At 41.5% G+C, this 18,068-nt stretch overlaps 1 protein-coding gene across 2 annotated transcripts in view; it reads left to right on the top strand.

Annotated features, from left to right (window-relative positions):
• Positions 1–9,349: 9,349 nt before the first annotated feature.
• The window catches only part of LOC112218883 (cryptochrome-2-like), a 29,962-nt gene continuing 21,243 nt past the window's right edge, over positions 9,350–18,068 (top strand). For both annotated transcript variants that reach the window (XM_042301783.1, XM_042301782.1), the window contains exons 1-2: positions 9,350–9,672; positions 15,987–16,095. In XM_042301783.1, coding sequence (XP_042157717.1) covers positions 9,515–9,672; positions 15,987–16,095 — 267 coding nt within the window. In that variant the 5' untranslated portion in view covers positions 9,350–9,514. The remainder of the gene's footprint in view (positions 9,673–15,986; positions 16,096–18,068) is intronic.

Below are 18,068 nucleotides of genomic sequence, written 5' to 3'. Positions count from 1 at the left end.
AGAGAAATGCATAAAGCAATCACAGGTGTTGATTGGGAGAGCTAAGACAACAAAGGGTGAGACAACAACAGGTAAACAGCTAGGACAACAACAACGGGTAAATGGCGATGAATGGGCAGAGAGGGTCAGTTAACTACACACAGGGCCTGAGTTCGAGGCTGGGGCCGACAGATAAACAAAAGGAAGAACCGTGTTAATGAACAGTCCAGCAGGCATTGCCTGTGTAGCCGAGTGATCATAGGGTCCAATGAGCAGCAATAGATGAAACAGGGAGCCGTTCGGTAGTCGATTACTACGCTAGGCGAGCGGGAGACACAGCGTTCAGGAAGCTAGCAGGCCGGGGATAGCAGATGGATCATCACCAACATCCACAATGCCGAGGCCGGTTGACCAGTGGACCAGTCGTGATGAATCAGCGGGGCTCCGTGTCGACAAAGGGTCCAGGCCAATTGGCAAGAGAGGTATTGTAGTTGGTGTACTTCGTTTGCTAGCCGGGAGATGGGCCTAGCTAGAGGCTAGCTGGTGCAAGCTTCTGGACAAGGGCGTTAGCCACAATAGCCACTGGGTAGCAACTAGCTAGCTGCGAAGATCTGGTGTAATGGTCCAGAGCTTGCGGCAGGAATCCGAAGATGTAGTGGGAAAAAAAGCATTCTGATATGCTCAGGGCTGATATCGCGCTGTGCAGACTGGCAGGTATTATCTGGGCTACCCGGGATAAAGGGGCTGGAGTCCGAGCTAAAGGTAAAGACAGCTAGCAGTGGCTAACAATGACTAAATAGCAAGTAGCTAGCTTCTGATGGAGGTTCCAGTTATAAGGTCTAAAAAATAGCAGATCCGTACCACATTGGGTGAGGCGGGTTGCATGATTTTGGGGATGAATATCTGACTGTCCTGTGCCTCAGGGTGTTAAGCTTTGTTTTCATTGTTCTGGACATGAAATAATTGTCCTCTTCAAAATGCAAACCCTCAACCTCAGCTACTGTATGTGAGAGATGTCTATACACAGCATCCTTGTCCTCTATTCACAAGGTGGGTCCTCTTGCTTGCCAGACTCATGGAGACACGGCAGCTATGGGAAGAGACTACAAGGATGGCTAGCAGCCTGCAGCCAGTGAGGGAACAAGGAAAAGAGGGGGAAACCCAGAGGCCTTGAGTTTTTAGAGCAAGTCGACAGAGATAAAGATGGTACAGAGAAATCCAGAGGAAGGAGACCAATACCAGATGGTAGTTTAGCAAGCCCTGGGACCAGGGTAAAAGTACATTCAGCCCTGGGACCAGGGTAAAAGTACATTCAGCCCTGGGACCAGGGTAAAACTACATTAATCACTAGAACATTTTCTGTGTCATAGTCAGATATGGCCTGTCCACGTGCGCATACACACACCAATGCACAAGCACACAAAACCCCATGTATGTGCACACACACAGAGAGAGAGACAGACAGCAGCCAGACAAATCTCCAGAGTCGGCTTTGTACCATCTGCTCCAGAGCTCCAGATTCACACCTGATGCCTCTCTCTCTCTCTCTCTCTCTCGCCCTCTCTCCATCCCTCTCTCCCTCCTGGAGAATCTGGGAACAAGAAGAATGATTGGACACAGACGGTATCTTTCTGGCTCTACATATCAGCCATAACACAAAAGAGTCTAACACATTTAGGAAAAACAACATAATTGAAAGGCAATGGTCCATTATCCAGTGTCAGTGCAATGCTACTCAGTCTCAGTGAAATGCTCCTCAGTGTCAGTGAAATGCTCCTCAGTGTCAGTGAAATGCTCCTCAGTGTCAGTGAAATGCTCCTCAGTGTCAGTGAAATGCTCCTCAGTGTCAGTGAAATGCTCCTCGGTGTCAGTGAAATGCTCCTCAGTGTCCTCAGTGTCTGAAATGCTCCTGTGTCAGTGAAATGTTCCTCAGTGTCAGTGAAATGTCAGTGAAATGCTGTCAGTGAAATGCCTCCTCAGTGTCAGTGAAATCCTCAGTGTCAGTGAAATGCTCCTCAGTGTCAGTCTCCTCAGTGTCAGTGAAATCCTCCTCAGTGTCAGTGAAATCAGTGAAATGTGAAATGCTCCTCAGTGTCAGTGAAATGCTCCTCAGTGTCAGTGAAATGCTCCTCGGTGTCAGTGTCAAATGCTCCTCAGTGTCAGTGAAATGCTCCTCAGTGTCAGTGAAATGCTCCTCAGTGTCAGTGAAATGCTCCTCAGTGTCAGTGAAATGCTCCTCAGTGTCAGTGAAATGCTCCTCAGTGTCAGTGTCAGTGTCAGTGAAATGCTCCTCAGTGTCAGTGAAATGCTCCTCAGTGTCAGTGAAATGCTCCTCAGTGTCAGTGAAATGCTCCTCAGTGTCAGTGAAATGCTCCTCAGTGTCAGTGAAATGCTCCTCAGTGTCAGTGAAATGCTCCTCAGTGTCAGTGAAATGCTCCTCAGTGTCAGTGAAATGCTCCTCAGTGTCAGTGAAATGCTCCTGTGTCAGTGAAATGCTCCTCAGTGTCAGTGAAATGCTCCTCAGTGTCAGTGAAATGCTCCTCAGTGTCAGTGAAATGCTCCTCAGTGTCAGTGAAATGCTCCTCGGTGTCAAAATGCTCCTCAGTGTCAGTGAAATGCTCCTCAGTGTCAGTGAAATGCTCCTCAGTGTCAGTGAAATGCTCCTCAGTGTCAGTGAAATGCTCCTCAGTGTCAGTGAAATGCTCCTCAGTGTCAGTGAAATGCTCCTCAGTGTCCTCCTCAGTGTGTGAAATGCTCCTGTGTCAGTGAAATGCTCCTCAGTGTCAGTGAAATGCTCCTCAGTGTCAGTGAAATGCTCCTGTGTCAGTGAAATGTTCCTCAGTGTCAGTGAAATGCTCCTCAGTGTCAGTGAAATGCTCCTCAGTGTCAGTGAAATGCTCCTCAGTGTCAGTGAAATGCTCCTCAGTGTCAGTGAAATGCTCCTCAGTGTCAGTGAAATGCTCCTCAGTGTCAGTGAAATGCTCCTCAGTGTCAGTGAAATGCTCCTGTGTCAGTGAAATGCTCCTCAGTGTCAGTGAAATGCTCCTCAGTGTCAGTGAAATGCTCAGTGAAATGCCCTCAGTGTCAGTGAAATGCTCCTCAGTGTCAGTGAAATGCTCCTCAGTGTCAGTGAAATGCTCCTCAGTGTCAGTGAAATGCTCCTCAGTGTCAGTGAAATGCTCCTCAGTGTCAGTGAAATGCTCCTCAGTGTCAGTGAAATGCTCCTGTGTCAGTGAAATGCTCCTCAGTGTCAGTGAAATGCTCCTCAAGTGAAATGCTCCTCAGTGTCAGTGAAATGCTCCTCAGTGTCAGTGAAATGCTCCTGTGTCAGTGAAATGTTCCTCAGTGTCAGTGAAATGTTCAGTGTCAGTGAAATGCTCCTCAGTGTCAGTGAAATGCTCCTGTGTCAGTGAAATGCTCCTCGGTGTCGTCGGTGAAATGCTCCTCAGTGTCAGTGAAATGCTCCTCAGTGTCAGTGAAATGTTCCTCAGTGTCAGTGAAATGCTCCTGTGTCAGTGAAATGCTCCTCAGTGTCAGTGAAATGCTCCTCAGTGTCAGTGAAATACTCCTCACAAGGCGTTAGAATAATTTGTTGCACATTGTCCCACATGTAAACATTGACACATCTTCCTACTTGTATTATTCCATTTAATGCATGTATTATTCCGTTCAATAGATGCTGCTGTAAAAATGGATGCATAGAAGAATGGCAACACTATCAACATTATGTCTAGCTATCACCATACTTGTTTTTGTTATCTGCATTGAAACAACTGGCAGAAAAATACAATAAATGGCAGTGGTCTTTGTACAACAGCAGACTATCCAGGCATTTTTCTAACAGGACATTATCTATGCTCTTACATCAAACCCTTTGTCTGTTTCCAATGCAATGTTTCGGCCCAATATTTATATATTTCTTAATTCCATTTTTGCACTTTTAGATTTGTATTTATTGTTGTGAATTGAGAGATACTACTGCACTGTTGGAGCTAGGAACACAAGCATTTCGCACCCGCAATAACATCTGCTAAATATGTGTATGTGACCCAAAAAAATTGATTTGGTTCGATGTGCTATTCTACCAATTCAAAGACTTGCTTTGGGGGGTTTACTTTGGACCTTTTTCCACAGTGTTAAAAGGAGCAAGTGGGGTATTTTCTTGGACAGCATTCTGTGACCAATATGTTGTCATTTGTTACTGCCGGAAAGGTAAAAGTAATCATATTGCCAAGGTATAACAAATGTCGTCGGGAGAAGGAGAGGAGGACAAAAGCGCAGTGTGGTACGTATCCATAATACTTTTAATCCAGAATGAACACGAAGAAGAAGAAGAAGAAGAAGAAGAACAAGAACAAGAACAAGAACAAGAACAAACAACAACAAACAACAACAAACAACAACAAACAACAACAAACAACAACAACAAACAACAACAAACAACAACAACAAACAACAACAAACAACAAACAACAACAACAAACAACAACAAACGAACAGTTCTGACAGGTGCAACAAACACTAACCAGAAAATAACTACCCATAGTGGGAAAACAGGCTGCCTAAGTATGGTTCTCAATCAGAGACTACGATTGCCAGCTGCCTCTGATTGGGGACCATACCAGGCCAAACACATAGAAATAGAAAACATAGAACACAAAACATAGAATGCCCACCCCAACTCACGCCCTGACCAAACTAAAACAGAGACATAAAAAAGGAACTAAGGTCAGGATGTGACACAAGGCACCTAACATAATGACTTTCTCTGTTGTCTTGGTTCCTCACCTCACTCTAGCCCACTAATATCTGCTTAAAAGTATGCTGGTTGGTACTCACAGAGGACCTTATCACCTTAAACTGTCCCTCTTTACTCTACTGGGGAAAAAACATGGTAATAAGACTGTTACTTGATCTTTACTATGTCTTCATATCCAAATCCTGGTTCAACTCTAACCTTAGCCTCAACCACAACCCTTAACCCTAGCTTCATATCCACATCCCAAATCAACCCTAATTCTCAACGAAAACCCTAATCTTAGCCTCAACCACAACCCTAACATTAGCTTCATATCCACATCCCAAATCAACCCTAATTCTCAATGAAAACCCTAATCTTAGCCTCAACCACAACCCTTAACCCTAGCTTCATATCCACATCCATGTTCAACCCTAGTCTCAACCACAACCCTAAGCTTAGCTTCAAATCCACATCCCAATTCAACACTTATTCTCAACGGCAATCCTAATCTTAGCCTCAACCACAACCCTAACCCTAGCTTCATATCCACATCCCAGTTCAACCCTAACCCTCAACCATAACCCTAACCCTAGCTTAATGTACACACTAACACCTGTTCTCCCACAAGGAGGTGGTCCTGGGAGGAGGTGAATTGGAGGCAACTTAAAGTAACCTTTAGGTAGTTCTGGAAGTATTCATAAGATTCTGAAAACTTAAAGTCTACTTCAAGTAGTTCTGGAACTATTCATAGGATTCTTTAAGGTGTGAAATTCAAGGTCAATCTTCTATCATAGTGTTCTTTAATGAATCACAAAACTGTATCTTGTTATTAAATCACATTATACATAATTTAATTAAGCAATAAGGACTGGGGTGGTGTGGTATATGACCAATATACCACGGCAAAGGGCTGTTCTTACGCACGATGCAATGTGCATTCATTAAGTGTTGTATATTTAACCCTCTGTTTCCCCTCCTGTCCTTGTCAGAGATTGTTTATTGTTATGTTCATGTTTTATGGATTGGTGTGCGACGGGTTCTTGTACCCACATTTATTTTATAATGGACTTTGGTTTTGGAGTTTATGTTTTAAGTTATTCAAATACTCCAATTATACCAAGTTTAATTCTCCTGCTCTTGACTTCCCTGCCGCCAACATACACGACGTGACAAGTAGATTGTCTCACAAAAGCAACAATCAAAACATGCTTAATGCACACAAACGCTTGCAATATTCCAACGATACAGATTTTTTACATTAAAAAAAGACTACCCAAATGCTCCATTTGCTGAATGTTACTGAATTCTTAGACACACATTTTATCTAACAAACATGATTATCTTGTCATACCAGGCAGCCCAAAGGTAACCCCAAGGGTACCATAAACTGTGCCTTGCATTGAGGCGTTCAGAGGTGTTCAATTTACCATTAGATAATGTTATCACATCTCAGATAAAACTCCAAATGTCATCAGCTCCAGCTTCTGTGAAATCAAGTTTAAATCACAGAGTGTTTAGCTGCTCTGATTAAAATAACTGTTACAGAAATAAGAAGACTGCCTGATCTCCTATCTTTATAAGACAAGCTATTTATCATATTCCACTGTGGAATATATTATTAGTTCAAGTAGGAGGAAAAGGTTAGAGGAATATAACGACGAACTATGATCAATATCCCTTAAATGTCTCCCAGTTAGAAGTGTAGGAAAATGGCACAGTCAAAATTCTGTAACATCCTACGGTTCAAGATGTGATTTTTAGAAATTATTTTTTGGTATTAAAAAGAGATTTACATAGCAGAGACTGAGGTTGTTACTGTATACAATTCATTCTCCACTTGGCCAATTTTAGAGAGATTAGAGGACTAATAGTGTTAGCATGCATTGAAAGATACTGTACTTTCTGTTCACTCTTGATATGGCCCCAATGCATTAAAAAAGGATTACCGAAATTGAAGGATTAACACAATTATTGAAGAGATGTCATCATCTCAGAGAGTTGAAATAGTTAGAAGAAGAAAAATAAAGTGGTAAAGTTTCAAATACAAGACAAGGTCATCTGAAATCTTCCTGCATGCACAGAGACCTGAGGTCATCCTGCAGTTCATAACAATACACACAAATGCAATGTACTTCAAAGATAAACTCAAATTCAAACCTAAACTCAACTCAATGCCTAATACATTTGATTGATAGTTTGAGGCATCCTTTTCACCATCAAGCTGCTGATTTAAACAGTGATGATAACCAGCATGCTCTGGTTTCATTGTTCATAATACAATGTATTCCTCAGGGACTATACTCAAATGAGGCTCCGATAAGGGGGCCTAGGGGGGCCATCATAATAAATGGTTATAGCACCACCTAAAGGATGTGTTAGGCCTACAGTACTATACTGAATATAAAGGGGGAGAATGATTGGTCGATTTCAGCTCCAGAACAGTAAAAAACAACTTTTCTACAGATTCCTATTTGTGATAGATGTGTGTGTTCGTACATTAGTAGATCATGAATGCACACATTTCATATGGGGCTAAAATAAGCCAGTATTTGTCATTCTATCAATCCTGATGATAAATCATAAGCCATGTATTTCCCTTGCATTGGCATGCTGCAGAGAAACAGGATGAGAAGTTAGACCAGCACCTCAATGCTGCTACATCTGTTAGATCTTTCTGTGTGAAGCTCTGCCCAACCATCACACAGAGAGAGAGAGGGACAGAGAGAGAGAGAGGGACAGAGAGAGAAAGAGACAGAGAGAGACAGAGAGAGACAGAGAGAGACAGAGAGAGACAGAGACAGAGACAGAGACAGAGACAGAGACAGAGACAGAGACAGAGACAGAGAAAGAAAGAAAGAAAGAAAGAAAGAAAGAAAGAAAGAAAGAAAGAAAGAAAGAAAGAAAGAAAAATATTTTCCCATAATATGACATTTGAAACATCTTTATTCTTTTGGAACTTATGTCAGTGTAATGTTTACTGTTCATTTTTATTGTTTATTTCACTTTTGTTTATTATCTACTTAATTTGCTTTGGAAATGTTAACATGTGTTTCCCAGGCCAATAAAGCCCTTGAATTGAATTGAGAGAACATATCAACAAGCTGTTCTCTTCCATAACTTGGATACACACACCACCTGGTGGTTAAAGCATCTCACACCTGAAATCAAAATACTGTATTTGTAAATGTCTCCATCATACTCTCTCTTGATGTGATCTGAATAATATCTCAAATTGTATTTTCTAATTTTGGTCATGGATGAGGGTGGTTATTTTGTCGGGTTCCATTCTCCACATGATTACATACTTTGTGCCATATAAGAGGACAGACTGATATGAAAAAAAACTTTTTTTCCCCAAGGCTGAGAAGAAAACTCCCATTAGTTTGTGAGGTCAGAAATAAGAAATGAATAGTTCATCTTGAGATGAAATCTTGCTGTATTGAAACCTTCTGCAATTAATAAAACTCACCACTAGAAGGTAGTATTGACTTCATATTGAAAACTTTGTGCTGCGTTCATGCAGGACAGGTTTAGACTATCCGCTAGGTTCAGGCCGTCCTTCTCTGGTTCAGTTCATTTTTGGTCTAAATACTCAACGTAATGTAGGTCAATGCATAGATCACTAAGCAGACACATGAATCGTAACCTTTAAGAGTACATCGGTGGATACTTCAGTCGCTTCCATTGCTAATTGTTCATCTTTAACCCTGCAACGTTCCCACCGGACTGTGATCAATTGACAAAATATGAGTGCTGTAAATCGTTTAATAACTGGTCCAAGAGCAGCTAGGTGATGGCTTACACTCACTTCTAACATATGAGACAGAGGGCGCTGATCCTAAATCAGTTTAAGGGAAAACAGTCAATCAATCTACTAACTACATTAAAGCATAGCTTCCACTCAAATAGTTTGTATAACTACGCCTCCTTGTTATAACCATAGTATCCATTATTGATCAGATAGATACTCAAGTGGCCTCTATAACCACGAAAATAAATGTCTTAAAATATTGAAGGCAGTCGGAGGAGGCAAGATCAGATGGGACCATTCTAGCCAATTAGAGGGCAGAAGCGAGTGTGAACAACAGGAACAAGTCCGATATAAAGTTGTTTTTTCAAACTTGCCGGGATGTCACGTGTCCTACTTATATCAGTACAATCGTAACAACCTAAGCATTGCATTCTATTGAACAAATAAACCATCATGGTGTTTGTTAACCAAATTCGACACGCTCATTGACCTCTATACAAAAACTCATCACTTTGAGAGTTAAAAAAACGTCACCTGCTGGAGAAGACAGGTGTTGGGCCCAGTTATCCATCTCGCTCCACGTCTTCCTCTGTGTTATATTCAATTCAAATGGGCTTTATCGCCATGGGAAACGTGTGGTTACATTGCCAAAGCAGGTGACATAAACAAAAGTAAGAAGACCAAAAACAACATCAACAAAAAACAATTAGAATTGAACATTTATAACTAACGATCATTCTATCTGTGTTCCACGCATTGAGTTTTAATAAGAAGGGTTCAACTTTCAGAAAACGTGGCGTTCTGATATAACACGTGCGAAGCAACCAATTGACGCTGAGCTAAACGGTCACTCTCTGACCAATGGGGGAAGAGAGAAGAAGAAAGTGGTTACGTAGTAGTGCTTTGGATCCGTCCGTTCCACATTTCTTGGTGTTGTTGACAGGACTGAAAGCGTATCTGTTACATCGTAAAATGAAGACATTTTAGGATTTATCTTGATTCAATTAGTTATTTTTGGTACTAATATGGACTAGCTTGGAATCATGGTTGTGAATTCAGTGCATTGGTTCCGTAAGGGACTGCGGTTACACGATAATCCGGCTTTACAGGAAGCTCTAAATAGCGCAGACACTGTGCGATGTGTTTATATTTTGGATCCGTGGTTTGCTGGTTCCGCCAACGTCGGCATCAACAGATGGAGGTCAGTGTCAATGCACACATTACTAAAACGACTAACTATAACTTCATGAAATTATTAGCTGTATAATCAGCGTGGCCCCGAGTGGCACAGCGGTCTAGGGCACTGCATCTCAGTGCAAGAGGCGACACACTACAGTCCCTGGTTCGATTCCTGTATCACATCCGGCCGTGATTGGGAGTCCCAGTTGTACAGATTTGGCCGGGGTAGGCCGTCATTGTAAATAAGAATTTGAGGAAGTATACACTAACTAGCTAGTGGAAAAGCGATGCACATCTGCATCACTGAAAATGCTGGCAAGACATTGTCTTGCTCCGCATCACAACAAAAAATAATCACGCTACAAATTAGCAACTTCTTCGGTAGTTTAGTACTTGTACTGCAAAACAACGCACAAATTGGAGAGAGAGAAAAAGCCAACACTGCCACGCACCGCAACCTAGTCCAGCAGAAGAGTTGCAGCGGTGTAGATTGCCTCCCAATTAAACGAATGGACTTCTTCCGGAACACATACAGTGTAAAGCAACCTGTGTGCACGAGGCCCGTTTATATCGTGACAAATTTCATTACACTATAAATCTTATTCATGCAATTCCGTCATTACGTTATAGGTCATCTTCATGTAATCTCTTTCCGCTACTGGACCACATAATTTCTAACGCTTCGAACACACCGACAGTGTAGGGGCGCAAAATATTACGCAGTATCATCTGGAACTGTATGTACCAAAAGTATAACGTCACCTTTTGCAACCATTTCTGTCAAGCCATCTACCATATAGTTTGACGTACGCACTGCATCTCAGTGCTAGAGGCGTCACTACAGTTCGAATACAGGCTGTATCACAACTGGCTGTGATTGGGAGTCCCATAGGACATTGCACAGTTGGTTTAGTGTCGTCTGGGTTTGGCCGGTGTAGGCCGTCATTGTAAATACGAATTTGTTCTTAACTGACTTGTCTAGTTAAATAAAGGTTCAATTACAAAGGCAAACGCGGTGTTTCATTTGAAATGTATGTAATTCTGGTGTACCGAAATGCAATAACCCCGTCGGTGTGTTTGACGCTAAATCCAGACTTCCAGGAATGCTTGCGAAACAGACCAAACCGACCAGGTCAGGGTTTGAGAAGAAAAATCTAAAGGCCCAAGCTAGATTCGAGCCAATGATTTAAGTAGTTGAACATGTTATTACTCCAACCTCGTGGAAGTGACAAACTGATACATTTCCTAAATATTTTTTTTCAAAAACAAATGTAACTATGCTTTAACAGCAACTGTCCCTTTTGATTTCAAATCAAATTTTATTCGTCACATACACATGGTTAGCAGATGTTAATGCCAGTGAAATGCTTGTGTTTCTAGTTCCGACTGCCTTATACACCCAAATGTGTATAAGGATTTGACGGCTCTGCACATGCGCGAGATGACCATTAGCCCGTACGACGTGTTCCTACGCATGAGTTTAGGTCGCCTACAAGTGTGATCGGGGATTTCTGCTGGAGAAGCTGTTTTAGCCTTTCCTTCGTACTGTCTGACTGGATGGAGAACATAGGGAGGGTTTCACAACACGAAAGTTTGAGAGCCTAGTCTCTAGTCAGAAATCGCCTTTATTTTGGGAGATAGCAAAATAGGACATCCATTCAAGATAGGAGAAACACATTGTTTCAGTTGGTAATACATTGATAAACAATGGGGAAACAATTCACTCAATTAATATGCCCGACTTGGTGGGAGCCAGTGCGCGCTATTGGAGAAAGACCGCCACCGACACAAAACACATGAAGGCCATGTGGTAGCTAGTAGTCAATCTCGCCATTTGAGATGTTGAAGAGTTATTGAGAGGTTACTGTATCCTGATTTAAAATGAGAAAGCAACCATTAACCGGGTTCCCATTGTAATGGAACACTTTGTATGGAAAACCAAGTTGAAGCCATTATTCAATGTTGTCTTGCTCATGATAACCTCAACAAGCGCAACAGACTAGCGCAATACCCTACAATTGAAATGGCGTTAAACAAACGAAAGAGCATAAATTGAAATAATTTGCAAATTTGCATTTTTTATTTTACTGGACCGATGGTACTTGCATCTGATGGGCATGGTGCTTTCAGGACAACTGGGAACTCAGGGGAAAAAGAGGTCAGATCGTGACATCAGTGAACTTCAGGCCGGAAAGTCGGAGCTCTAGAAAGATACCCGTTTTTTAAAATTGGAATTCCGAGTTTGACCATTCAAAACTCCTTTCCCAGTCGGATCTCAGCGGAGGAATGGAGAAAGCAGCAGACGGTCCACCTCTCACGGTCCCTGCTCTCTCCTTCCTTTCCTCCGTTGAGACTGACCAGAGAGGGGACAGTCTTCCACCTGATGGCGAAATTCGAGTCGCACCACATCTGCACAAATTCCATGTTGCTCCTATGACCAGAGAAATAACTATTCCTCAATATTATAATAGACGTGACGAGCTGCTATTAATAGTAAAAACGCAAGACTATCGATACACTTGGCTACTCATTTATTGCAGCTGCAGCGCAAGTGGAAATGGAGAGAAGCACATTTTATGTTTCACAATAGTGTTGAATTAAACCAGTGACATTGCTGAATAAATTTTTTTGATAAGAACTCCCTCATAAAAACCAGCAGCTCTTTGCTGTATTCTTTGAGTCTCTCTCTGGTCATGGTTTTAAAAGTTATAAAATCTCACGTAGGCTAGTTTCAAACTTGGCTGTGGCGGGGGTCGTGGAAGCTGTAGGAACGGTGATTTGAGCTATCCGATTGGCCAGCGCTGTAGACAAACTCGATTTAGCCACAGATCTACAGGTCTGTCAGGCAAACTGACTTTGCCTTTTCAGACATTAAATGGTTCCAAACGGTTACACTTTGCCTACTCGGTGCGCAGGGCTTCTGAATCAAGTGCAGTTATAGCCAACAGCGCAACACCAATAAAAAAACAAGTTGGCGCAAGCCTTTTTCTTTAGCTTTTCTAAAGAAATGTTTGAGCGACTAGGAATGCCTTGAAGATCGACCGGTTGGTGACCACCGATCTATAGGCTATATGTGTGCAGCGTGCGTGTGATATATAATCGACATAACGAACAGCTTCAGAAAGCCATCTGTTATAACAAAATCAATGGTGGCCCCATGCCGTGACACTTTTTGAATTTTAGATTCTCCCTTACTCCCAGTTTTTATTTAGATGATTTGTTTGTTCTCAAAGATTACCTTATTTAAAAATATATATATAGCTCCATTATCTTTTCTACATATCTGTTAGTTGTTTTAAATTTACAGTGAAAACATTTTACCATCCCAAATACAGATGGTACCAGTCAAAAATGTGGGCACGCCTAGGGTTTTTCTTTATTTTTACTATTTTCTAGATTGTAGAATAATAGGCCAGGTCATCTGATGCAGCACTGTCACTCTCCTTGGTCAAATAGCCCTTAAACAGCCTGGAGGTGTGTGTTTTTTTCCCAGGCATTGTCCTGATAAAAACAAATGATAGTCCCACTAAGCGCAAACCAGATGGGAATGATGTATTGCTGCAGAATGCTGTGGTAGCCATGCTGGTTAAGTGTGCCTAGAATTCAAAATAAATCACAGACCGTGTCACCAGCAAAGCACCATCACACCACCACCTCCATGCTTCACAGTGGGAACCACACACGCAGAGATCATCTGTTCACCTACTCTGCGTCTCACAAGGACACAGCGATTGGAACAAAAAATCTCCGATCAGATTTGGACTGCTCAAACCAAAGGACAGATTTCCATGTTTCTTGGCCCAAGCAAGTCTCTTCTTATTATTGGTGTCCTTTAGTGGTGGTTTCTTGCAGCTTTTCGACCATGAGGGCCTGATTCCTCCGAACAGTTGATGTTGAGATGTATCTCTTACTTGAACCCTGAAGTATTTATTTGGGCTGCAATTTTTTAGGCTGGTAACTCTAATGAGAGCCATTTTCATCATAGCGCTTGATGGTTTTAGTGACGGCACTTGAAGAAACGTTCAAAGTTCTTGACTTTTTTGTCTTGAAGTAATGATGGACTACTTCTCTTTGCTTATTTGAGCTGTTCTTGCTGTAATATGAACTTGGTCTTTTACCAAATAGGGCTGTCTTCTATATGCCACCCCTAGTTTGTCACAACACAACTGATTGGCTCAAATGCATTAGGAAGGAAAGAAATTCCACAAATTAACTTTTAACAAGGCATACCTGTTAGTTGAAATGCATTCCAGGTGACTACCTCATGAAGCTGGTTGAGAGGTTCAGCTGTCAAGGCAAAGGCTGGCTACTTTGAAGAATCTCAAATATATAATACTTTTTTGGTTACTACATGATTCCATATGTGTTATTTCATAGTTTTGATGTCCTCACTATTCTACAACTGATTAAATGGTTTTTATTCCTCACCAATCGTCACACAATATCCCATAATGACAAAGCAAAAAAACATTTTATTTGAAATTGTTTCTAATTTCTTAAAAATTTAGAATTGAAGTATTACATTTACATAAGTATTTAGACCCTTTAATCAGTACTTTTGTTTGGCAGCAATTACGGAATCAAGTCTTCTTGGGTATGGCACAACAAGCTTGGCACACCTGTATTTGGGGAGTTTCTCCCATTCTTCTCTGCAGATCATCTCAAGCTCTGTCAGGTTGGATGGGGAGCGTTGCTGCACAGCTATTTCCTGTTCGATCATGTTCAAGTCCAGGCTCTGGCTGGACATTGAGACTTGTCCCGAAACCAGTCCTGCATTGTCTTGGCTGTGTGCTTAGGGTTGTTGTCCTGTTGGAAGGTGAACATTTGCCCCAGTCTGAGGTCCTGAGCACTCTGGAGCAGGTTTTCATCAAGGATCTCTCTACTTTGCTCCGTTCATCTTTCCCTCGATCCTGCCGCTGAAAAACATCCCCACAGCATGATGCTTGCTACACCGGCGGAATGGTGCCAGGTTTCCTCCAGACGTGACGCTTGGCATTCAGGCCATAGAGTTCAATCTTGGTTTCATCAGACCAGAGAATCTTGTTTCTCATGATCTGGGAGTCTTTAGGTGCCTTTTGGCAAACTCCATGCGGGCAGTCATGTGCCTTTTTTACGGAGGAGTGGCTTCACACTGGCCACTACCATAAAGTGCTCTGTCAGAGTGACCATCGGGTACTTGGTCACCTGACCAAGGCCCTTCTCCCCTGATTACTCAGTTTAGCTGGGCGGCCAGCTCTAGAAAAAGTATCGGTGGTTCCAAACTTCTTCTATTTAAGAAGGATGGAGACCACAGTGTTCTTGGAGAAATTGTTTGGTACTCTCCCCCACATCTGTGCCTTGACAAAATTATGGCTTGGTTTTTGCTCAGACATGTCAACTGTGGGACCTGGTATAGACCGGTGTGTGTGTGCCTTTCCAAATCATGTCCAATCAATGGAATTTACCACAGGTGGACTCCAATCAAGTTGTAAAAACATCTCAAGGATGTTCAGTGGAAACATGATGCACCAGAGCTCAAATTCGAGTGTCATAAGCGAAGGGGCTGAATACTTATCTAAATAAGGTATTTCTATTTTGAATACATTTGCTAAAATTTCAGTATGGTGTTTGTCAGTATGTGGTATTGTGTGTAGATGGCCGAGGAAATGTTTTTATTAAATACATTTAGAATATGGCTGTAATGTAACAAAAAGTGAAGGGGTCTGAATACTTTCCGAAGGCACTGTGGAAACACTGAAGTTGAACTGTATGTGGGTGTGCCAAGCCGTTATGGCTCTCCTATTCTCCCATCTATGTATCCTGTTGTGGCTGACTACCAGATGATAATGGGGATCCTTCTATATGGGCTCAGCGAGTTCCTCGTAAGGTTTCTTTATTCTATATGGTTGACACTGTCAACCGATGTCCACAAAGTCACCACATCCAAGGCCAAATCTGATGTTAAGGAAAGACTGCGCTGGCAACACATATTGTGTTAGTCTAAAAAAGCGTGTAAGTTTAGGGTCAGGACGATACCAGTATCGCTATTATTTTTTTCCATGGCCAAAATGAAAACATGAAGCAGATCAAACTCCTTGTTCCTTTAAAATATTGTGTTTGTGTGTTTTAGCCTGGAAAATAAATACATGTGACTCTGGATGACAACATAATGATATTTCTTCCCAACATTAGGGTTGTTTTCCTAAAGAAGTGAAATCCAATTTGTGTTTTGTTTCCTTGCCACAATACTGTTATAGTCCCGGCCCTGTTTTTTTTAAGAGCTCTGTGACAATGACAAATTTCCTTGTTAAAAGAAATGTTCACATTTGTTGATTGGTTGAGATATTCTTTTCACAGGTTTCTGCTGGAGTCTTTGGAGGACCTGGACAGCAGTTTGAGGAAGCTCGATTCTAGGCTGTTTGTGGTGCGAGGCCAACCTGCTAACGTGTTTCCCAGTCTCTTTAAGGTACTGTAGTCAAGTCACGGTTAGCCCTACAGCTTTGATTTTGGGTTATACTACTTTATGTAATGAGCATTTTCATTGAATTGGGTCCAGCAAAAGCTCATAAGCCTACAGTTGCAAGCAGTTACTTCAAAAAACATATAGGCCTAAACTTATGCACTTTACTGTACTTTAGCACAAGACAATTGAGCTATCTCATTCTCACATTGCCAGCTTTGTCAATATGCAAGTATTTTCCTACCTGGATGTGAGGTAGACTAGGCTACTACTCCGTAATGACTGGAATTAGTGGGTGTATTAATTGCACACTACACCTTGAATCATGGGTAATTGCAGTGAACATCTTCCGTGGTACGGCTTCATTCGGATTATCACAATAGTATTCTACAGAACCATGCATTTGAGTAATACTGCAATGTGAGAATTGTCTCCCTAACTGTCTGACAAAAGGTTTGCATTGTTTTGGAAGGGTCACCTTTGAGCTCCACTCACAAAAGATATGACCATGAGTAACATAATATTATCCTCATTATTGCATAGTTAAGCTGCAGATTTATTTTTTAATACTAGTGAGTATCGCGATACTGGTACGTCCCGGCCCTACTAGACGTTCCATAACCCAAATTGTAAAACTCAATCCCTGTTTTGTTTTTAATAGTGATGGCACAGGAATTTGGGCATTTATAGGCCTATTTGGGTCCCATCAATAGGTTTAGTTTCTCAGAAGACAACTATAACCCTAATACTACACAGTCTACCACCCACCCACCTCAATGTTCGTCCCAAAGAAATAAAAGTGGGTTGTGAGAATATGCATTCTTACAGAGAACATAAACCTGCTTACTTACTATGGATGTGCATCGTTCCCTTTCAAGACAATTCGATTAGGATCTGTGGTACGATACAGTAGCGATACGTTTTAGTTTGAAACTATGTGGTTTGATTAGATGAACGAATCAATTCCATGCACTAAACACATTCATCTTCCATTCTAAAGTCACAATCTGCTGCTGATGGAGCTCATGGGCTGGATTTGTCTGAGCTGACTCATGTCATGTGTGTATATCCTGACAAGGTAGTAAAACAATACTACATTTTAATGTCCTGAATTTGTTAAAATGCCATTTTAGGCTTAAGGGTTAGGCAGTGGAAGTTAACTTATTAGAAAATGACTCCAGTGAAAGTCACCCAGTAAAATACTACTTGTGTTAGTCTAAAACAATTTGGTTTTAAATATTCTTAAGTATCAAAAGTAAAGGTATAAATAATTTCAAGTTCCTTATATTCAGCAAACCCAGAGGCACCATATTTTTTATTTATTTTTTATTTACGGATAGCCAGGGGCACACGCCAACACTCAGACATAATTTACAAACGAAGCGTGTGTTTAGTGAGTTTGCCAGATCAGAGGCAGTAGGATTACCAGGGATATTCTCTTGATAATTGTGTGAATTGAACAATTTTTCTCCCCTGCTAAGCATTCAAAGTGTAACAAGTACTTTTGGGTGTCAGGGAAAATGTATGGAGTGAAATGTATAAGTTGTAAAAAAAAATATGCTCCTAAACACTACTTAATAGTACTTTTGGGTTAGGGAAAATATGATTTGAATAAGAATAAATGTTTACTTCCTAAATCGACATGTATAGCCAAATGAGTTTTCTCCGGCAGTAGCTTAGGCTACTTTTATTCTCGTTAAACACCATTTTCTACAGTGCATTTGATTTATTTTTATTTTTTTAATACCTAGAAAATTTCACTGGTTGCCACTCAACTAAGAAAGTATACTGTTGTGCAAGCCATTGCACAAACATTTGACTGCTGAAGGTGCTGCGCAGATCTGTCAGATCAGGGAAAAGGCCTATCTGTTGTTGGTCCGCGCGCAGAGTTGCACAAAGCACCCAGTTTGACTAGACTACTGATATTCCCTGGGGTTGTTTGGCATGCAAAATGACTTGTAGATCAGTGACTGTCAACA

Source organism: Oncorhynchus tshawytscha, linkage group LG19 (assembly GCF_018296145.1).
Source record: "Oncorhynchus tshawytscha isolate Ot180627B linkage group LG19, Otsh_v2.0, whole genome shotgun sequence".
Taxonomy (NCBI): Eukaryota; Metazoa; Chordata; class Actinopteri; order Salmoniformes; family Salmonidae; genus Oncorhynchus; species Oncorhynchus tshawytscha.
The sequence above is the reverse complement of the archived record's forward strand: the minus strand, read 5'-3'. Positions and strand labels throughout refer to the sequence as shown.